Source organism: Takifugu rubripes, chromosome 19 (genome assembly GCF_901000725.2).
Source record: "Takifugu rubripes chromosome 19, fTakRub1.2, whole genome shotgun sequence".
In the NCBI taxonomy this organism is placed as follows: Eukaryota; Metazoa; Chordata; class Actinopteri; order Tetraodontiformes; family Tetraodontidae; genus Takifugu; species Takifugu rubripes.
Genome location: NC_042303.1, coordinates 15559069 through 15582225, shown reverse-complemented (window position 1 = coordinate 15582225; position 23157 = coordinate 15559069). Strand labels below are relative to the sequence as shown.

The window sequence follows — 23157 nt, the reverse complement described above, 5'->3', positions numbered from 1 at the left end:
GAAGCATTGAAAACACCCCTCAAACGTACAATACTTTTATTAAGACTTCTTTTTTAAAGAAAAAACTGTAATAAACTGTACAGAAGCAGTTTTTTAAGGCTGAAGAATCCAGGCACACAAGGTGGACATTTTGATCTTCAAGTTCTGGTATGATGGTATTAAAAAACATCAAAATAAGACATTGCATCGTTTACGACAAAAGATATGTAACTGTAAGGCTTCTCCGTTGCTGTCCCAAACACGTTAGCGTAACATTCTGACGTTGCCTAAAGGCAACACAAATAAAGAAAGAAAGAAAATGCGGCATTAGCATTTATAGCCAGCTCGGCGATGGCACGTCGTTCTCAGAGGCTTTGGTTGTCTTTGTGTCCAACTGTACGAGGACAGCGGCGGCAATCTCCATGTCTGCGTCGCTCAGCTCGGAGCGCCGCGTTGTCAGACATGAAGGGAAGGAGGGGAAGAGGTGTTTTTAAAGACGCAGGTGGACACGATGCCGCTCTGAAGACTGGGGTCGTTTTTGATCCTCGCGTCCTGAAAACGCTCCAAGTGCGGTTTGGGATCGTCGGTAAATCTCCAGACGCTTCCCAGGCAGAATGTGGCTGATGGACCTCCTGACTCAGAGGCGGCGGTCTGCATCGTCCCGCTGACGTGTCTGCTTCGGCGACATTTCACAGGGATTATTCTGAAGGGGGACATTATTGCTCCGCCGACGACGAGGATTAACTGTGAGGCGTCAGAAGCGGCGCGTCTACATTCGAGATGCGCTCTGTCGAAGTCGTCTCTTCTCTTTTATCTGTGGAGGAGTCAAAACATCTAACGGCGTCTCTGTATGCGCTCCTCCGACTGGCCAAGAAGAGATTTGGTAAAATATGCGGACGTACACAACAATATGAAACATATGTATCTCAGAATTCACAATAGCTTCACACAAAACAATCTGCTGCTGACTTTCACAGGAGGGAAAGTGGGCCAGAGGTCAGCAGAAGATTTAAAGTCCAAACAAGTAAGACCCGCGAGTGTCATCGTGGCCATCGTGGCGGTCCAGTCCACGCCACGGAGCCAGTTCAGTGCAAAACAACTCCCACAACTCTCAGCATCTTCGGAGCCCTTTGACCCCCGCCGCCGCCAATGCAATGTCAGTGTGAACGGATTCTCAGAGGCGTCTCCAGGGTGATGTGGGTCGGAGCGGCCTCCGGTCGTCCTTCTCCACCCCAATCCCGCAGAGGCTCCACTGAAGGGTAAACGTTGCTCAGGCGAGCAGGTCCGTGAACTGGCGAACGCAGGGGTCAAACTCAGGACATCGGCATCTGCGGGCGCCGGGCTTCAGGGGGAATCGCCGTTTTTGTCCGGCTTCCTTTAAAGACCAAAGAAACAACCCGATGATGGTCGGCGCCGCGGCGGGGAGAGCCGACGGACCTCGTGGGTCCTCACCTGTCCGAGGCGGCGGCTCTCACGGACAGCGAGGCGATGGCGCTGACGGCCTCTGAGTCCGAGTCTCGCCTCAGGCGCCGCCTCTGCGCCTGCTGGTAGGACAGATCCACGGTGTCGGCCGAGTCCTCTACGCTCTGCCAGTACTCACCTGCCGTGGAGCAGATGAGAAAAAAAGAAGGATTAATGCTCTGGGTTGTCTACATTTCAGTGTTCTTTGTTTTACTTTCCATCCTGGATGTTTCCTCGGGGGCGGGCGCCTGCACTGCATTATTAAAGAAAAGTCGGCGGAGTTTGATCCTCCGGCCGGAGCTCTTTGATGTGCAAAGAAGCATCGACCGCGTTCTAAACAGCCCTCAGTCACAACGTCCGTGTTGACGAGCTCAGAAATGTAAACTCATATTCAATCTGCTCTAAAGCTCTTCGGGCCTGTGACAGAGGGAGGAACTCAGATCGGCGACTCAGACGCACCCGTGTGTGTGTGCACGCGTGTGTGTTTGGCCGCGCATGCAGCTCACAGATATTTCATCCAGGGCCTAAATCATGAGCTTAACATTCCTGTGGCTTTGCAAATATTTTTAATTAATCTAATTTGGTTGGGATAACATTTATATGCAATCAGGAGGGGATGGAGGGAGGTCGTGTGCCAGAAAATCGTTTGAAGATAATTGGAGCCAGTGCGACTGTGTGTGCGCGTGTATGTGTGTGTGGGATAGCTGGAGGGAGGGATGGGAGACAGGGATGTAAAGGAGAAGAGGTGGCCAGGAAGCAGAGAAGAAAGAAGCGTATAGATGCGCTGTTTGTTGCACTGTTTGCACAGAAGCCCTGGAAGCCGCGGAGACGCAGGCTGAGGGACTTTCTCAGCGACCAAGTTTGGGCGAGAACGTGCAGAAGTCGCTGTAGCGCTCGCCCAAATGGAAAGTAAGCCGCTCCAAAATAAACCTGAGATCATAAGTCGCTGTAATCGATTGAAAGACAAGGCGTTTGTGGCCGAAGCAGAGGCGAGAAGAAACAGGAGACGGTCCAGACTTGGACTGCAGGTGCTAAATCTGATGAGTTGGCAACTTTGTGAAGTCAAATAATCCTGGTATAAACAATTCATTACAAAATGCTCAAGTGAGAATAATTTAGCGAGAACACGCGGGCGTTTCCGGCTCTGCAAATCTGCACGTGTGGTTTGATTAGATTTATTCCCCAAACGCGCAACGCTTTGATTCCTCACGCGGAGCATCTTTCCTGTATTTGCCTGAGTTGTGAACTCTTTGAAGACTAATTCCCAACAGAAAAACACGCAAATTTGTTCTTCTTTTGTTCTTTGTTCTTACCGTGAACCTGGATGACGCTCTGCAGAGACTTGACAGCGTTCTCACAGGGTTTCTGCTCCAGAGTGGACGAAGACAGAGGCTCCACCTGAGACACAGCAGGGGTGAGACAAAAGCCCTGAGCTTTAGCAACGGGACGGCGTCGCAGCACACGTTTAGGTTTGTGGAGCCACTTTGAGGAGCTGTGTAACGTCAGGATCATGATGCGACAAAGGAAACGCTGCTCTGCTGCTCGACTGGTGCAAACGGAGCCACAGCGCTGAGATTAATTAGACCGAGACGGGTTTTCATGTTCACACCAGATCATCTGAATGTCAGAACGACAGTGGAGATTCGTTTCAACAGGCACTGAGGACTCGTGAAGCTCCAGACACACTTCTTAACTTTACGAACATTTACGCTCTGGATTGCACTTTAGTCCAGTTTCAGCCACATCTGGATGCCTAAATGCACCGACTTGCTCCCGCGTAATTAACAAATTAGATATTTATATTATTGAGCAGATGGAAAGACTCACATATAGACATGCACATGCACGTGCATACACCTCACCTCCATTCCCAGCAAGGCGCTCACACAGGCTTCAGAGGCATCGCAGATGGCCTTAAGATCGTGCCCGCCCTCCAGGGCCAGAACCACCCGCCCTCCGGCCAGCGACATCAGCTGTCGGGTCAGAAAGCCGAAACCTGGGGTAGACACACACACACACACACACACGAGCACACGCATACACACGTGAGTGTTCCAGCGAGATGAATATTAAAAGAAACTGTTGTGACATGTGAGACGAAACAGAGACGATTCAGCTCGCCCACAGACACGAGACTGAAGCGTAATGGGTTTTGACTGGATCTCACACGCTAAAATGTTTTGCAGACTCAAACTCACACTTGGCTGTGACCTTGTAGCCCCCCAGCGATGACGAATGTCCAGCGACGGCATCGAAGCCCGCAGACACCAGCACCACGTCGGGGGAGAACTGGTGAGCGATGGGCATCACCGCCGTCCTAGAAGGGGGGTCAGAGGACTTTAAAACGAGGACACGCGCACAGGACAGAACACTTAACAAACCACCTGAGTGTGTTGGCTGTTCATCAAAACTGTGATGGTTTTTGTCAGAATTGTGCGTTTGCTGTGAGGCAAAACACAGTAAAACCAAAGAGTGAACAGCTGAGGTGGTCAAACTGCACATCAACACCCCCCCCCCCCACTCCCGAATTCTTAACTGCAAACATTCACTCCGCTTGAAATCGGCGAGGCATCAATTATCAGAGGCCTCGTTCCAAGCGCTTGATCTCGCCTCCCGATCCACTCCTGGTAAGAGGCGAGTACAAGATGGTGGGCGGCTCCCAGGTGTGAACGTGTGCAAGCGTTTAAATGTGAACCAGAACCGGGCCGAGGGGAACGGCCAGCGGCGCTCTGCAAGAACCTTCCCCGCGCGTGCAAACTTGGCCGTCGCGCAGGTAAAAGCCGCCCCGGGAATACGAGGACGGGTATGTGAGCAGGCTCTGCCCTCTGCTCCGGGGAAACCACTTTCCTCGCCTCCCCGCTCTCCTCACTTCCTCTTGTCTCCCGCTGTTAGTTATTTAGCGCCAGCGTACAGCCCATGCCGCGTTTGAATCTCTCTCCTTCTCAGCGGCAGTTCAAAGACGCTTGCGTGCGTCTGGTTCCTATTAGGAGCTCGTCCCTCTTCTCACGTCACTGACAGCCAGCCATCTGGGATCCATTGGGCCTAATTATGCCGCCTTTGGATTCCCTAACAATGCACCCCCAGCTTCTCCTCTCCTCTGCTCTCAGAGTTTGTTACAGTATTTGTCAGTAGCCGCCGAGAAACGGGAAAGAAGGATCGGCCCCTGACTATATGTGCAAATTCTTACCGGCTCCTAATCAGCCACAGTATTGCCCACCCCCCCCATACCACACGCCCCAAAAACAGGCATCTCATCCACAACTGCACTATGGTTAGCGTGTCATCATGCGTGTATGCACTTTAAACCCGGACTGAAGGCACCGGGCTAAAAACGTAATCGCATAAACACAAATTGGAGCGACAACAAACTGCCTTAACAGGCGGATTTGCATTTATTCGCACCAGATGGAAACCGCAGTCAAATGGAAATGTCCGTGCGGGACATGCTCGGACAAATGCTCACCTGGGCAGTTTGCTTCTTATAACTACTGCAGGGTTTTAGCCTTCCACCAAAACAGGCCCCTGAATCCATAAAACATCGACTTTCTAGGTCAACGTATTGACACTGTAGATTTTAGCATCACAAATTAGCTTAGATGGATGGATGGATGGATGGATGGATGGATGGATGGATGGATGGATGGATGGATGGATGGATGGATGGATGGATGATACCTGAAGGCAGCCAGGTACTCGGCGTCACCGATGGGAGGGTTCAGCCCCCCCGTCCATCCTATGTTGACATTGAAGCCCTCGCCGGCGCCTTTGCCCACCTGGAGAAACAGGACATCGAGTAAGTCAAAGCGAACAGTGACGCTCGTCACGCGTTTTGCACAATCAGCACAACTGCGCCGCCGCGATGTATGAACGTGCATGGGGCAACACCAGGGAGTGATTATCAACCCTAAATGAAAGACGGATGACTATTAATTCGGCGCCCCTGCCCCTCCTTTTTGATTCTGACACAATTTGTCAGATGGTGTTATAAATCACTGCGAGCCACAACAGAACGTCGTTTATGATCCCCAAATTTGAGGCTGCAGCTTTAATGGGAAACATGTCACATTTGGTTGACGTATAAAAGGTTTTTTACTGTTTGTGTACAGCTCGGATGTCTGTCGACTGAAATGACTGTAAACTATGAGCGCAAAGGTGGCACAACTACCACCTACCAGAGCAGCAGGTGGCAAATTTCTTTTATTCAGTCCACTGTTATGTTGCCAGGAAGAAAATATGTTCTGGCCAGAAAGGGCAGCCTGACCGTACTGTTCTCAAACTAGCAGCCATTTCCAGGTTCTTCAGCATCTGACAGCTTGACAGTTTTGGAAGCAGGAGGCGGCTGATTTATGTACCGTTCTCCTGGCAACAAGGTGTGGTACTCTCCTTCATATAGGTATGCATGTGTGTGTGTGTGTGTGTGTGTGAATGCCAATGAGCATCGTGCAGCGTTTGTCTTTGCTCCTCTCAACTAGCAGGATGTTCACCGGGCAAATGAAAAACACATGATGCGTCTTATCCTCTGCCAACCAGTAATGCAGCCATGCATGTTTGAGCGTGCACGTGGACACACACATAGATAACCGTAGGGCCACACACACACACACACACATTTCTCGCTCCGAGTGTCCTGCGCCCCCTCGTTCTTGTGTTTGTGAAGAGCTGCAGGGCCTTCGCTGGTGCCCGGCATGCTTTAGTGGTGATGACATCACACCGGTGCCCTGTGGTGGGTGCTCTGTGCACCTTCACAGGGGACGGAGGGGCTCCGGAGGTTAACCACACAGCTCAGCAGAGGTTGGGGGAGCCACTTAAGGCAAAGCCACATCCAAGCCAGCCGAGCGTTTAATGCAGCGTCCCTCCCCTCCTCGTGGAAAAAAAACATCGACTGTCTCGTTCTCATCACTGAGCAGGAGGACGGGAGAGTAAAAAAGAGGGGGGGGGGGGCACCACCTCAGGTCAGGGTCTGACTGGGGATAGTTATTGGTTTCTGGTGAGACCGCAGGCCGAATTCTTGCGCGTCTCAGTTTCCTGTTGTGAAATTCTGACATCTGAAACAGTTGAAATAAACAGCAGAAGACAGAGACGTTACGGCCGAGACGTTTTATTACCAGAGACCCGGACGCTGCGCCACACCGCCCCTGATATACGGCTAAAGCCCCCGCAATCATGACACAATCGTGGCTGTAAATTCAAGCCCTTTTGCTCGTTCCTGGATTTATTGTTGCTTTATCAGCCCTGTTGTGAGCAGTACACATCAGATCTAAGACCCCTGAGCTCCCGAATATCCCGCCGGATTTATATAATTACCGACTTTTTCTCTGCCAACTTATCTTCGCCGATTCGAGATATGAAGAACCTCCACCGTAAATCATCTGCTCCGCGAAGAGAACCTGCGTTTGGATGTTCATCGTGCCTCCGTCTGTTGTGTTTACAGGACTGCCGGTGCACGCACAAACACTCGGGGATCGCCACGGCAACATGGGAAACAGCAGACAAACACAGGGCTGCCTACCTCGCTGGGGTGGCCGCCGCCGGGAAAGAAGTTACCACCGTCGTATCGATGGAGAGAGATGTACAAAACACTGGGGTCGCTGTAGAAGGCCTCCTGAGTGCCGTTGCCATGGTGAATGTCCTGGACAGAGACAGCGGTAGGATGGCAGTCAGAATTTACAGAAAAATCTATAGGACACATGGGTTATCTTAACCGGGGCGTGTAATTCAGATGTGCAGTAGAAAAAGGCAGCCTCCATGATGCCTGCAAGATGTTTCGCTGTCCAACGGCGGCATGTGGCGAGCAGAGATGAGGTGTGAGTGACGGCTCATACGACTGCGTGCGACTGTGTTTACTGTAAGCAAACGTGACGGTTCAGATCCCAGATGGAGCGCAGCGATAAGGGCGCCTAAATCTACAAAATGATGAGAAGCTTCTGCGCCGGTGGGGGGGGGGTTATGCTTGGCTCCCGGGGACGTGCGTGTCGGACGAGCGAATCGGTAATTTGTGACTGTTCCGGGCCAGGCGGGGGCCGGCGATGGTGCTCACCCAGTCCACGATGAGGATCTTGCTGACATTGAGCCTTTGCTGGAGCTGCTTGGCGGCGATGGCCACCGAGTTGAAGAAACAGAAGCCCCTGTTTGGAAAAACAGCGAGAGAGAGAGAGAGACAGTCGCACGTGTTCAACAGGACATCTCCAGTGAATCAATGTCACAGAATCACCATATGGACCTTAGGAGCCTCAAAGGCAGGTCCCCTGACTTAAGCAGTGCGGATCAGTTATTTAATGTTGATACGCTCGTCTTCCAAAACGGCCTCTCACACGAGAACAAAAAACGTGTCGCATTTCCGAGAAAGGCATGAAACCACAAAAAAAGAGCTCATCACAACTCAACTTTCACTTAGCACTAAAAATGATAAGAGTGTGAATCGTTGGCAGGAGGTGCGACAGTTAATTTCAGAGAAATGAACTCACGACTTGGCCCCTCACTCAACGCTCTGTGTCTACAGCAAAGGTCTGGGAGAAAAGTGTTGATGTATGAAAAACAATGGAGGAATGTTGGAAGTGGCAGTGTCAGCAAAGGCCATAAACTGTGTGTGTGTGTGTGTGTGCGTGTAGATAGTATGTCATATACACTCATCTGTGGTGCTCATCAAAAACAGCCATTATTATCCCATAAATTAAAGAAGCAATCACACACACACACACACGCACACACACACACACACACACACACACACACAGGCCCAGATGAATGTATTGACTTGGTTAATGCTTCTTATCAAAGACAGACACAAACTGTGCACAGGGGCTTTTCTGTTTTGAGCCGTATGGAACTGTGTGGCTGCGTGGACGTACCTGCCCGTGATACACACACTCCTACACACAGTTACACACACGTGCATTAAGATTGCAAAACATACATCCTGTCCCTCTCTCTCACGTGTGCTCAGAAGTGTAGGTGATCCCTCAAAAATCGTCTCAAAGACTGTACAGAGGCCTACTGGCTCTTGGTTTACGTGTGTGTACATGCATGTATGATGCTATGTGCGCGTGAGTGTGTGTGTGTGTGTGCGCTGCTGTACTCACAGGGGGGAGGAGTGGGTTGCATGGTGTCCAGGGGGTCTCACCACTGCAAAGCCGTTCTGCAGAAATCAAACATGAACCTCACTCACACACGATTCCTCACAATCACGCCCGTTTACACTGTGTTCTTTTGCGTGTGTGTGTTTTAAGGTGTGTGTCTGCTAGACATGTGCGTTTGTACACAGATAATCGGTCACACAGCTGACAGGAAGTGTGACGCATCTGAAATGGATTCATGTAAAACTGGAAATGACGCAGTTCTTTCAGGGTTTTGCTCTTTAAAGCGCCACCTTAAATGAGTCTCCAATGAACTCGGACGTGACGGTTCAGCTTCGGGCGACTCACCTTCAGCTCTCCCTGAGCCACCTTCAGCGCCAGGTCTGTGACGCAACCCGCAGCGATGCGGGAAGCTGTGGATGTGTGATGCTCGTTCCAGACTGTATCGATATCCACCTGTAAACACAGATTTACCAACCATTTCGATCCGTTTTTGACACAATGTTACCTCCAACTGGCTGCATTTCACTGTTATCCCTGTCATCTTCCCATGTTTACTTCTTCTAAACCTCCCTTTAACTTCTGGATTCTAATAACTGAGAATTCCTTCCGTCGTTCAGCCATTTTTACCTGTTTTATTCCCTCCATCGAAACCCAAACTCTTGTGTTTTAATGTTGAACCACACTTCAAAGCTCGCAGCCCTCTGCTGTAGCCGCACAATGAAATCGGAGGAATTCCATTCATGGCGCGCTTTACCATCTTGTTCCAATCACCCGTCTTTGCCAGAGCAGCCAACGGGCCGGAAATCCAGGGAGATCTGTCGTCTTATCAATGGACACCCAGCCCCCCTCCCCTGTCCCCACGTCCTCTCCTTTTCCGGATTTTTGTTCCACTTTTTTCTTCTTCTCTCAGAACAGCATGCTCTCTTTTACACGTTTACAATGTGTGTGTGTGTGTGTGTGTGTGTGTGTGATACCCACCCCAACTCCTCCGCAGGGCAACATCACAAAAGTCCGCTGGGATAAAATTCCTGCAGCACAACAGAAAGTGCTCATTATATAATTCATCGCTTTGCCTTCTGAATGTATTTTGCTTTTTCTGCCTTTCTCACCTGCCAGCTTGCGGTTGTCCAGCTTGAGGCGGTTCAGCGGGTTGGTTCCGAACACCAGCACGTGCTTCTCTGAATGGACCGACTGCAGCTCCTCCAGGGTCGCCTTCCTGCTGCGGATGCGCTGCACAAGCACACACAAAGTGATGCAACACGCACGAGGGAATATGGACGTGTTTGGACGCACGTGCGAGCGCGAGCGGCACACCTCACACTGGCCTCGGAGGCCCCGCTCGTGCAGCCTGGACCAGATGCTCTGGACCCTCCCAGCATGCTCAGGGTGGCGACTGTTGTCCCCGCAGGTACACTGGTGCTTCTGCATTTGAGAGTCGTACACCAGGCCTGCACACACACATTTATTTGGGATTTTTCATCATTCATTTCACGGGTTCCGGACGGAGAAGCGGACCACACCTGTTGTGAAGCGCAGCTGCGGGTTGGACAGGGTCAAGGACGGCACTGCGGTGGCTGGATGTGAAGGAGGCAGGGAGGTGGAGGCTGGGGAGGACTGGGTCCGGATAAGAGGCTGGTGGGGCCAAATCAGAGCAGGCATGCTTGGATGGAGCCTCTGTGGTTCAGAGATATGAGCAGAATTATTGCCAAATGATCCCATTATCATTTCATATCAGTTGAATTGAACTTGGCTGAGAGCGTCAGAAAATGAACAATTAAGCGTCCAGGTTTTCTAACTTCTAAAAATGAAGTTGCAGCGCCCCCTAGCAACGCAACCGGGTTAAACATAAATTCACCTCAAAGCCGGTGAAGAGCTGGAGTACAAATAATTTTCTAAAAGGTCCCAAAAACTTTCCAAAAGGCACATGATGTTTTTAAATTAAAAATGCTGCCTTCTGCAGGACCTCACCTGACTGACAGACTGTGGAGGTTCTGTTAAGCTCTCCCGTGAGGAGGTCGTGGACTCGGTGTCATACACTGAGTCCACGCTGGTGGTCCTCTGTCTACTCTGGTAGCTTTCCTCACACACTGAACCCAGTTCTGAGCTCGACACGGACGCTGTTCCTGAACTGATCTCATCCAGGCCCATATCTTCCGACGGAATCTGCAGAATTTCAATGGACTTTTATGTGAATTTTTTGTACATTTTTGAAGCTCCTAGAGCAGATAAACAGAGATTAGATTACACTTTACACTTTCATTGTCAACGTCGGCCATTTCTTACCTTGGTGAGCAGTGTATTTTGCTTGAACCTGTCCTGTACACTCTTGTGGAACTGCTGGGGCAGGTGCTGGACATATGAGGGATGACCGGTGTTCAGACTGAGAGGTGGGTGGCTGTAGGGTGGAGGCTCAGAGCGCGTTCGCTCCAGGGGTCTGTGCGAGGTGATTACTCCTTCCCTTTTGGACTGGTAAGGCTGCTTCTGCTGCAGAGGGACTCCACTCAAACCATAAACTGTGGGTTGGGAACAGAGATTGATCAAGAAAACAGTGGAGATGAACCTGCTGTGCATGTTAGAACTTTATCGATGCATTATCAGTCCGCGTCCAACAGAGGGAGCCGTTGGGCTATATATCAATTCCAGTCAAAGAAACGTAAATAAGACTGGTATGGTGTATTTATAATCTTTTTTTTTTTTTTTTTTATCGTGGGTACGTTTTAGGGCACCTTTCCACCTTTACATCTGTTGTTGGCTGCTGTGGCCATGCAGTTTTTTCCGCCTTTCAACATGCTGCAGCTGGAGGTAAATACGCATCTACGTCTGGTGTTATAAACGGCCTATTTCACAAGAATACAGCATCTCCTTGAGGAGCAAGAAATAAAACAGCTTCGATGGCTGCTAAAAACATGGAATTCTTTTCATTTTTGAATGTGACAATTATAAACCATGAAAGTCCAAGAATGCAGCTGTGCTTGGGTTTCCAGTGAAGGAATTAAATATTTTTTTTAACATGACTTCCAGTTGTTATTATCATTTCATTAGTTGCCAAAAAAAAAAAAATCCCAAAAAACAAAACTTCTATTAAACGCTTGTATCGGACATGATCACACTCCTGGACTCATCCAGATTTCCCACATTGCATGTTGATGCCACATGGTGCAGCCACGTGTTATCTGTGCACGTCCAAAAGCCAGGCTTCTGCATATGTGCCTAGTGAGAGTCTCGTGATTCTTCTATGAAACATATTTTCACAACTCACAGGAGACAAACTGGGGATGGAGCAGTCCGGAATGTGGTTCCAGTATAAGCACAGGCTGTAGGTGCTGGGCCAGAGGGTTGCTTCCTTCCAGAGGCATGTAAACATGACGGAGAGAAGAACCAGCCAAAGGTCTGGATACTTGCACATCGGCCTGGTACAAAAAAAAAAGCAGGCGTGTTTATCATTTGCGTATCAAAGAAAATGAGGTAAAATGGAGAGTTTGAAGAGTTCAGGAACGCAGATAATTTTTTGCTATGTCACCAAGTGAGCAAACAGAACAAGACCAGCCGACTGGACATTAAAAACCCCCCAAAAAATCAAGAGGGAAGTGAAAAGCTGAACACACAGCACCGCATTACTGTGCAAGGCACCAATATTGTATCCTTTCTTACATCACTAGATCTACCGCCTCATCGTCTTCTTAACGTCCTCACTTGTGGAGTCTGGACAGAATATGTATATGTATTTAATCACCTGTGCAGGGAGTCCGGCAGTGATGTTGGGCATGGTGGTGGAACTGGGAGACAGGGTGAAGTGAGCCAAATTACCGTCCTTCAACAGCAGTCGCTGCGCCTGCGACATTGATAAAGTCTCAGCTCTCTGCATCACACAACATGCACTTCCAGAAATAAACACATCTAATAAATTCTATTGATTAAACAAGCGGAACATAGCAGAGGCGCCGACCTCATGAGCCAGCGAGCTGCTGTCTGGGTGGGTGTCGTTGGGGGAGCTGCACCCTGACGCTGAGGTGCTGCTGCTGTTGGAGGACGAGTCTGGGCGACACCAATGAGACACGTCAGGACAACAGTCAGCGTGTGGAAAACGGATAAAAAAGTCCAGGAACGTCTCTGGGACGATATGAAACAGAAGGTTTAAAGGTAGAAGGTTTACCCAGAGTCTCGGTCCTGTGTCTGACTGTAGGAGGGGCGCTGATCTTCCGCTGCAGAGGGTTCGGTCGGGCACTGATCATCTTCTTTATCTTCCACTTCAGAGTGGGCTCAGAGACTACACACACACACACACACGCACACACACACAAAGGCAAACGAATCAACATGTGAAGAGGAACACACGCACACTGACACGTGCAAATGAAATTATCCCAGATTAAACAATCAATCAGGGGCTGGTTCAGAGCAGATAATAAAACAGATGTGTGTTGTTACTAAGCCTTCAGTGTGTGTGTGTGTGTGTGTGTGTGTGTGTGTGTGTGTGTGTGTGTGTGTGCATGCGTGCGTGCGTGCAACAAAAAGAAACAATGGAATTTTGAATGGTTATTGTGTGAAACCGCTCCCACTTTTCATAACAAAGTGAGTGTTAGACCTGCCGGGACTCTCACACAGTTCATCTTACTTGTGCCTCGGTCCCGGTTATGTAACTGTTTAACTCTGCGCGTCTCGCTGTTGTTTTTACGACTGTTCGTTTACTCTCAGACCCCGCAGGCCCGCTGCTGGAGGAGCGCTCGCTCTCGCCCCCCCGTTTGTGCAGCAAAATGAGTTTGCTGACTTATTTACTTTGGGCTGAACTCAGATTACACCACAACAGAGCTGTAATGGAAAACCAGCGGTGACCTTCAGAGCTTTAACTGCCGTCGCAGACGCGCAGAGAGAGAAGGGACCGACCTGTGCGCCGAAGGGCCAGCTCTTTGCGCTGGTCGCAGGGGGGAGCCTGAGGTTTGGGGGACACGTCCGGAGTCGGAAGCCTAGGTGACCAAATCAATAAACATTTTCTCCGTCATTTGTTGTTTTAAATGATCTGACGATTGAAAGCGAGAACAATGCAGGATTACGTCGACAAAATGATGTCAGAAGGTTTGATGTTCATGAGAAGAGTTGAAAACATCGAGATTAGGAGCCATTTTTGTGGCTTCACGATGTGGAAATCCCCAGATTATCGATGGAATTAAAGATTAAATTAATGAAATCTCAGAGATCAAAAGCAAAAATTCTCAAAATGAATTCAAAAGCCACAATTATAAGATTAAAGAGATCACTCTCGGATTTTAGAATCAGTCAAAGCGTTACTTTAAAAGTAATAGTAATAATTCAAATATCATAGTCAAACTCTGGATTAAATTAAAATGAAAGTAGTCTGTCAGCACTACTTTCATATCACTTGATTTAAAAAGTGAAACATTTGGACATTAAAAGCAAAAAAAGAGATAATAGCCAAAATTCTGACATTAAAACCAGATGAAAATAAATTCACTGAGTAAAATCGGTGATTAATCAGGAAAACCTGATTATATGGCGGCGGCGCTCACCTGTAGGCCAGCGTGGAGCTGCAGTGGTTGGGGGTGACCCTGTCCTGAGTTGGCTGGCTCTTCATTATTATGTGTTCCCGAAGTTTCTGCCTGACCAGAGGGCTGGCCACAGCGCCTAACAGCCCATAAAATCACTTCATCAGGGAAACACCAGACATCTGGATCACACGCAGTCACGAAATACAACCAAGAAGTCACCCGGCCAAAACTAAGAAAATATTCTGTTTTAAGTTACAGCAGATAAAGGCTCAACTTTCTCGTCGCACCTCTGTTTGTGAACGCGCCACAAAAACGCTACAAATCCCCAACATTTCAAGGAAATGCAGCATGTGACTCAGAGTGAGTCAGCGGCCTTTCTGGAAATGCAAGAAAACAAATTTGACCCTGGAGAACGGTGCCCCTACTCACTCTGCTCATCTTTATTCTTTCGTATCAGCTGCTGCAGCTTTTCTCTTTTCTGCTCCTCCATCTCTCTTTGCCTGTGCTCCACGTTATACTGCAGGAAACGAAAAAAAAGACGATTACTTTGCTCTGTTTTGCATTTGGTTTTGCATCCCCCCGTCCCACCCCGTTACTGACTATTCCCTCTAAACCGGCACATCAGGTGAGCCCCACTGTTGAACTTACACCTCCGATACAGAGCTGATGTGCTCCGTCTGCCTTTTCTCCTCCACACAAAGGAAACTCCCCACTCCCTCCCCGGTGCACGTTATATTGCTCTTAAGATTCACAGGTCCCACCTCGCGCTTTTCTTTACCCACCTGCAGTTGCTGCTGGGTCAACTGGGAGCAATTCTGAGAAGTGAGGGGACCCAGGAAGAAGGGAGGGTGGGGGGCCAGCATGGCAGAGTCTGGGCCTGGCTGTAGGAACCTCTGGGTCACTCTTAAGTCCATCGGGGGGTCCCCATGTACAGACAACGAATCCTTACTGCTGACGACCGCAGAGGAGAGAAGAAAACGGCTGAAATGGGGGGAAGAGTCTGACTTTTATAACACAGATGACGGCGTCCTGGGTGAAGCAAACATGCTGTCCTCTGATGAAGAGGGGCTGCACCATTTCCACTCACTTGTGCCTAAATTCTGCGATTTCTCCAGTCCCGTTTGATTTCACAACTGGGGAACTGGCCCGGGTTTAGCATTGAATTCACAGATGAAACACGAGGTTGTTCCTGCATGTAAATGGGGTGGGGAGACGAGCCTGGGGGTCGCACATGCCAACTCGCCCTCTCCCTCCAGAATTTAGAGGTAATTACACTGCAGACTGTATGACAGCAGAACGTGACCTATTGAGGGGGAACTTGTGACCAACTATAAAAACAGCCACACAAAAAAGGCCGTTCGCAATCTCACGAATAACCTGATACCACGCTTACATGTCAATGCAGCCGTCACCAGAAACCAATAAACGTGATGAAGATGGTTTCGGTGCTGATTCAAAAATGTGCGCGGCGAGGAAAGGGACACCTGAGTCCCTCTGGGGTAGAGCAACAGTAGGAGGCAAAGTAGGCCATGGAAAAGTGTGTGTGTGTGTGTGTGTGTGTGTATGTGTGGGGGGACAGCTCAAAGCCAAAGCAACAATCAAAGTTTTGATCCAAACTGAAACCGGTGCAGTGACGACAGTATGAAGGCGCCTTTCGTCACATGCAGACCTGCTTGGGGCTGCACAATGATGCCCAAACAGTGTCAAAAGTCACATTTTTATCGACGGATATGAAACCACAAAGGTTTCTCAAACATGGCCCAGTCCAGACGGCTCAAATCTGATTTCATGCTGACTTTTTTCACTTCACTTGTGGCATCTCAGGCTAAAAGAGCGCTAGTAACCATCAAATATCTGGAGTTTGTTCCCGACACTGTAACCTCCCCACACCCAGTGTCCTCATATGAGTCCATACATGCACATGATCAGGAAGGCAAGATTCCACACATACGTGGGTACGTCTGTTACCAAGGCAACCACACAGATATGGCGATTATGACTGGACACAGAAATTGGACACCATTACTTGCAACTATTAGCAAAGCTGAGGGATAATGTTCTGCCTGCATTGGCCCTTGTTGCCCCATCGTAATCTGACCTTGTCAGGTAACTCCGCTGTGCCAAGCTGTCAGAAACAACATGGAAATATTTGAGCCTGCCCCACTTGGAGGACTCCTGCATGGCTGTCATTGCTGAGCAGAGCTCGGTTTAGGTGCGTTTCAGACAACAGGTGTAGCTGCAGCAACACTGTGCGGGCTTCTATTCGTCATAGGTCACATGGTCCATAAATAAACTTGATGAACACAAAGTCAGGGTCCCTGAGAGACAGGAAATGATCAGGAAGTCAGTTGTACTTAAATGTGAACAGAACAGAAACAACTGTGGTGTATTTTTACTGTGAACAGTGAGGCTGAAACACACACAAACACGCACGTACACCCATGCGCACACAAACACACAAACTTCCAGTAACTCACGTCGTGCGTTCGTTTGAATTAAAGAAAACCCACTTTGACAACGTGACTTTAGGAGATTTTGTGACATCAGAGGACACAAAACCTGCCTGGTCACCATTATAACAACAGATAAAGTTTCCTCCACTGGGCTCCTGAAACACCTCCGAAGCCTCATTACCTCCTCGTGTTACTAAGAGTGTGTTACTGGCACAAAAGACTCTTGTTACAATCTCAACACTCAAAAAAGTTTTACAAAATGTGATTGTTTAAGCGCTTTGAGCAAGAATACGGATGCTGTTATGATATTAAAGAGAAAGATGTGCATGAAGATAAGGTGTGTGTGTGTGTGTGTGTGTGTGTGTATGTGCAGCTCTTGTTTGAGCTCTCTGCTGCTAAAAATAGCCAGGAGACAAACTTCTGGTTTCTGTAATAACACGTTCATTTCGCAACCATCATCCTCTTTCTGTGCGCCTTCTGCTGCCACACACACACACACACAGACGAGCGTGCACAGACACATGCACACACTTACATAGAAACAGCTACTTCCTGTTTCTAAAGTTAGCCTTCAACCTAGTGCAATATCCTTTTAGTTCTTTTACACAAAAAGAAGGTGCTATTTTGGTAGGAGTCGTTACTGGTGCACTGCAGATGCAGACAGCAGCGTTGACGTCCAGGCTGAGTTTGGAGGGATTTCGGGGAGCACCTCCTAGATGTCAAGGGGGGGGGGGGGGGGGGGGGGGTTCTGAACATCCACAAAAGCTGCGACGTTGTCGCGGTCACATCTGAGAGGAGCTCCAAAGAAGAGCGGCGCTCAGGATGCCCCCGAGACTGCGATAGCAAAAATAATTCAAATAACTTCCTCTTGCAGAAATTCATTCGATTTCCGTCTGCTGAGCGGCTGATTCCGCCCCGTCCTTCTCCCGCTTGGCCCCCTCCCGCAGCGCCTCGGTCCAGCAGCCATCCCTCCATCCTTTCTCCAGAGGAATTCACAGCTGTCGAGGATATTCTGTCCCTCTGGCTGGGAGCAGCTGGAGTGTCGCTCCCCGTCCGTGCAACATCAACATACGTGTGCGTTTGTGCCCATCTATACGTGTCTGGGTATTAATAACCCACAGCTGCTTCTGCTGAGCGAAAACAACAGGTCTTTGTGTTTGCGAAAGCCGGACCTGCTCGCGCGACAGTTGAGGCTACAGGGGCACATGTGTGTATCAGTGCCGCTGCGTATTAATAGAGCCCGGCGGAGGAACACTGCAACGCTTTGTGCCAGCGCTGGTAGATGTTACCACGGAGGTCTATTTTTAGCCTCACCTGTTGGTAAAATCTCTTGAGTTGTCGAGCGGGAGCGTGCAAGTGCGAATGCTGATGACACTGGCTTCGCATGCCGCGCTTCCTTCACGTATTAATAGCTTCACGCCATTTGTATTTGTGAGTTTTGTGGCCCATTTGCCCACAGATGTGTCTGGTGTGTTTGTTTTTTGTGTTGGGTACATCCCTCAATGTGAGGACCTGGTGACAGGGCGGATCCTCAGAAGATAAGTTGTCTGAGTTATTTTAAATTTGAGGAAACTTCGTCCTACCCACGAAATGCATTTCAAAATCAGTTCTTCAGTCTTTGTTGATGCAGTAACGTCTCCGTCGAGCACAAGATCCGGCCCATTTCCTTTCTTAGCAAGCAAAAGTGAACTATTTCATTTGACTTTTTTTCCCTCCTTCCATCTCCGTCTGTTCTCCTCTGTACTGTCCTTATTACGTTCTTCAACCAAAAAGATCAGAGGTCGGGAAGCTGCGAGACCTCTCCTGACGACGCGTCCCCCAGGCGGGGCAGAAAATGACGAGGGGTCACCGGCTCACTGTGCAGTTGTGTGTATCCCAGAATGTCACAAGCTAACACGCTCTGTAGCGTAACTCTCCGGCTTGATTTCTCACAACCAAAACAGAGTGACAATTGTTGAAAGGCTTCTCGTTTCCCCTCCCGTGGGTCAGAACGGGGAAACAGAGCCAGATCTGGCCAGCGTGCTGTCATAAGGTTGGCATGAGATTCAAACTGCCGTCGCCTGAGGTTGCACACAAGATCTTTAGGGTCATGATGAACAATTAAACTCCACTGTAGGACTACAACATGGGTACAACATAGATACTGCACCATTCATGTGCTGCTATCAGATTCAGTACAAACAATAATGGTTTTATACTTGTAAACTGCTTTTTTAATTTTAGCATTTAAATGGCCCATTACAGCAAATGCATGCCCTTAATTGGATGTACCTCAATCTAATTATTGCACACTAGAGTTTAAGGCATGGGATGTTTGTTCGCTCAGTCCGCTCAGAACACCAAAGTTCTGGGTCTGAGTCCAGAATTGGGATTTTCTAGGGAAGGTGGATTAGAAGGTCTGGACTCAAAAGAAAAGGACGATCCCGCACATGATACAGAGCTACTGTTTTTTTTTTAACGAAGAGTGTATCAGCAGTCAGCTGAGCTGATCTTAAATCAGGAACAGGAAATGTGATCTGGAAGAGTGGCCGTTCCAGAACACTGTCCCTATTGTCAGCGTGCAGCTACTGGGAAAACACAGCGGGCTTTTAAGGCCATCTGTCCTGGGAAAATGGCTGAGAATCACAAGCAGGTCAGGGCAGGAAGGCACCCCAAACAACCGATGGCAGCCCTCACCTCCCCTGCCGCTGAGGTAGAACACTACACAGCAGCCAAGAGGCCGCTCGGCCAGACAGCCGATCAGTCTGTGATATCCCAGTGAATGAGAAGCTGGTCGACTCACTCAGAGTTCTGCAAGCGTGTATGGGGAGAATGCCATCAATTCAAATAATGTTTAGATCTATCGAAGTTGGATGTGTTCACATCTGACTGGGCTTCAGTTTGATGCATGAGTGGAGATGCTATGAGAGCCCAGGCGGACCTGCTGTTACTGTATCCCTGCAACAGCAGCGAGTCTCTGACCTCATCCACACAGACACAACTTAGAAACGTGAAACCTTCATTACACGCACGGCTGCTGTGCGCGCGCGCGTGTGTGTGTGCTTTCATTTTCAAAGTGAATGAGAGAATTTTGAAAGCCGCCCAATCACATAAACACCTTGAGTTACTAAAGACAATCACTCAGCTAACGGAGCGTGAAACGTCTCCCGTTGACCGTTTTCCCCTTTAACTTCGAAAGAATTGTGATAACTTGGCGGCTGTTTGACACCTATTCATCTGTGAAGCTTTAAATGTCTCAGTCAGGCGCGCCTTTACGCATGTGTGACGCAGGACAGGTGGAGTTCGCCCAAGACTCAAACAGATGTATAATATTATCTGCGCCTGTAGAGGGTTTGACATATCCTACCTTTTAAAGGTGCGGTTCAAGCGCGACGCATGTTCCAAGGTCGGGGGGCTTTATTGGAAGAATCGACCCCAAACGTTAGTCCGTCTATGCCTCACTGACATCCTGATCCAACCAGCCGTTAACGAGTCAAAGTTTTCAGCCCTCGGTGACGGAAACGCCGCAGTCGGAGCGGGGCCAAAACCCAGCGAAGCTGAAACATGTGCGGGAGGAATTCTGCGGAGGCTGGGTCAGACGGGTCGGTCCGCGCTGCTCTGTGTCTTCACCGGGTCTGAGAGGCTGCCAGCAGAACTTTCTGTCAACATCTGCGCGGAGTCACACTTTCGACTGTGTCTCACCGGTGTGAGGGCTCCATCTGCCGAACCCAACCGGATACGCATCCCCGCCTACATACGTGCGTGTGTGCGGGTGCGTGTGCATGCGCCTCCACCTCAGACAGGCTATATTGCTGTAGCTCATGTTGCGGCGCGCAAGTGTGTTAGCACGCCTGCACAAACGTGCACATGTTTTGGCTGCACAGAGAGGTGAAAAAAACTCGGTCGGAATCCACTTTAACCCGGTTCTGTAAAGTGACCCAGTCTCGTCACATTAAAAATTACACGCACATCCAGGTGGAGCGCAATTTCTCAATGACGTGACTTTAAAATTAAAAAAAGAAACGAAACGAAAAGAAAATCCAAGGTGGAGCCGCGCCACCTGTAGGGCGCAACGCTGTTCCAGTCACAGGAAACAGGAGGAATGAGAGGAATGCAGCCAGGCAGTACGGCGACAGAGGGCAGTTTTAGCCGGATACCGAGCTAACTGGACCAAAAGAGTCTGGATGACTGAGAAGGTCCAACGTGACCATTTAAAGAGCGGATGTGATGCCCTTAGAACCAAAATGGAAGGCTGGCTTCACCGTGGGTGCTGCTGTTCTGACAGGCCAGTGTGGCTAATGTGCGTGATGTTGGAGGAGTCACTGGACATAAATAAAGACAGGCAGAGATGTAGTCATGGCTCATCTATGTGCTCACCTTTCCCCACAGTGACTGTGCGTTTAATCATTATTAGGGAGGAATGTCATCCAAGAGCATCCAGAAGGTCCGTGTGACATCACGAGAGCGATTCAGGTTCTGGTTGGGCCCTCTGAGCTCCATCTTTGACGCGTGCAGGCTGACTGTGGCGGAGGCGGGTGGCCTCCTCGGCGCCTTACTCTCCCAAAGCAAACCAAAGTCAGCCCACACAGGAGACTCAGCTCGCCTGCTTTCTGCGTATTCTCGCCGCGATGCAGGAAAAGGAGCCGCGCCGCGACGCCTTCGATAAAGGTCAGAGCGCGGCGCTCAGAACATCATGAAGTGCTGTGAGACCGTCTGTGGCGAGCCCTTTAAAACACAACACATGTCAAACCGAGCACACCTGTGGAGCTAAAACAAACCCTTCTGACAGCGATCGATTTAAGAGCCGCCAGACAGACAAAAACCTCAAGAAGGTCAGAAACGGGGAACATGGGGATGCATTTGTGACATTTAAAGGGGTTTCTGCTTCTCTAGAGCGCTTCCTCATTGAAAGTCTTAAACAGCTCTAATTTGTGCAGAGAAAAAAAAACACTCCCCCCCAAGAGGGGGGTGCTAAAGTAACCATTCAACCTCTACGTGTGATGCCCTGGTATAAAATAAACTTCAGACCTCAGCAAGATTCAAGGTGTTCCTCCCTCTCAGTGGGGTCTGCTTTGGGGGGGGGGCTCTTATCATGCCCCACAACAACACCACTCATCATGCAACAGGTACTCTGCTGTTAAGTCCTCACTGAGGATTTATGAGTTGCCACAAACTGGGCGTCAGGGTCAGCAGAGGTCAGACGTGTTGGTCACAATCAGAAGATCATGTAATTGCCCTGTCTCACACACATGCCTCTGGGGGGTTTCCAGGCCTGCGCCGCTCATCCCGTGTCCACAGGGTTGACCAGTTAATCACTTGACTGGAGTCAGGGTCAGAAGTTGTGAGGAAAAGAAATGGCAGATCTGTTTGAATGATCATCAAGCACGATTTGGTTTCTGGTCAACAGACGGGCGGCGGAATTGAAAACGTTGTCTGCTTCCAATTTTTCCTCCTCTTCTCAGGAAACATCGCTTGCGAACCATTTTTTCGGGATTTGCAGCCATTCTTAATGTACAGTAAACCCAGAGCGAAGCAGAACCTCCCCAGACTGAATCCAAGCACTTGCAACCATCCACTGGTACCTTTAAAACCTCCTTCCACACGTGGAAAAGCCCCAGAACATCTACGGCCCCTCCTGACAGGCCGAGACGCTTTTGACACAGCTGTTACGCATTCTTTCACAGACAGATGTGCACAAACGTGCTGTACCTCCTACCGGGTGTAGTAGCTGACATCCAGTCAGATGAGGAGTCGTGCTCGTACGGCACTTCAGTCAATCAGGGAGGTGTCGGGGGGGCGCGGAGCGACGATAGATCCTGCTGGGATCGGCGGGACGTTGCAGCAGCAAAAGCCCGGCTGTGGACTGACACTCAACTGTTTCACACAATGAGCTCACTCTGACTTCTCTCTCTCTCTCTCTCTTACACACACACACACACACACACACAGTTGCTCAGCTATATCAGCCCCCATGAAACTTTCTGTGTGTATTACTGCCTCTGTAACAAGAGGAAGTTTTCTTTGTGTGTGTGTGTGTGTGTGTGTGTGTGTTTGGGGGACAAATAAAGGAAGGACAGCGACCGATCGCGCTTGTGGCTGAGGGACAATTGCAGGAAGTGTTGACTTGGGATGTGCAGGACCAGAATAAGAAAGCCAGAGACACAACATGGTAGCTGGGTTCCAGCGCTCCTGCAGTGGTTCCTTTGGCCGTAACCAGGACAAACCTCGTGTGCTGAAACACGCTTTTTTCACTCGCGTGACCTGAAATGCAATTTTCTGTGCCGACAACACAGCCGAGACACTGTAACAGCGACCGACAACCGGCTACAGAGTAAATGGGAGAAACTTGCTGGGATTTAAGTGATGTTTTCATTAAGTAAATGTTGAAATGTCTGGGTCTGCTGCTCCACCGCTGCTGTCTGAGTTTGGGTCTTTGTGGGGGCTCCGTATCAGAGCTGAGACACCAACTGACGCTAAAGAGTTCAACATCTCCACCTTCATTTCCCTCCGTCCAAACAGTTCGGGATTATCGTTGTGGTTCGCATGTAACTTCATCCTTTGGGAAAAAAGGCTCTGGCCAAGTCCTGTGTGGAGGTCAGGACCCTCTGTCCTGGGGTCAAGTGTGAGGGATCCCGAGGTCACATGCTCCCCGGTCTCAGTTTCTACTCAAACAAACCTTCTGGAGAGAGGACGATCAAAACTTCA

At 49.4% G+C, this 23157-nt stretch overlaps 1 protein-coding gene across 7 annotated transcripts; it reads right to left on the bottom strand.

Moving 5' to 3' along the window:
- Positions 1–6: 6 nt before the first annotated feature.
- LOC101063159 (histone deacetylase 7-like) lies at positions 7–22332 on the bottom strand. Of its 7 annotated transcripts, none has more exons than XM_011614257.2 (25): positions 22162–22331; positions 14803–14971; positions 14450–14537; positions 14042–14156; positions 13401–13480; positions 12670–12783; positions 12463–12551; positions 12250–12348; positions 11776–11926; positions 10800–11029; positions 10485–10679; positions 10037–10190; positions 9831–9964; positions 9626–9746; positions 9495–9544; positions 8862–8969; positions 8520–8575; positions 7478–7565; positions 6950–7069; positions 5116–5213; positions 3639–3757; positions 3303–3436; positions 2754–2838; positions 1432–1579; positions 7–1354 (listed from the first exon to the last, which is right to left on the bottom strand). In XM_011614257.2, exons 1-25 carry the CDS (start codon positions 22185–22187, stop codon positions 1324–1326), a joined length of 2802 nt encoding a protein of 933 aa, XP_011612559.1. In that variant the 5' UTR covers positions 22188–22331; the 3' UTR covers positions 7–1323. The 7 variants fall into 7 exon arrangements, with proteins under 7 accessions (XP_011612559.1, XP_011612560.1, XP_011612564.1 ...); XM_011614258.2 differs by having other exon boundaries at positions 14803–14968; XM_011614262.2 differs by having other exon boundaries at positions 14803–14968; positions 22169–22322.
- Positions 22333–23157: the final 825 nt, after the last annotated feature.

What these genes read in the sequence shown, in the direction of transcription:
- LOC101063159 (XM_011614257.2), bottom strand. Translation starts at nt 22,187, where the DNA reads ATGTCAGCTACTACACCCGGTAGGAG. An exon ending in AAAATACACTGCTCACCAAG is followed by an intron (nt 10,680 to 10,799) that starts GTAAGAAATGGC and finishes GAAATTCTGCAG; the next exon opens with ATTCCGTCGGAAGATATGGG. An exon ending in GCAACCCACTCCTCCCCCCT is followed by an intron (nt 7,566 to 8,519) that starts GTGAGTACAGCA and finishes TTTTCCAAACAG; the next exon opens with GGGCTTCTGTTTCTTCAACT.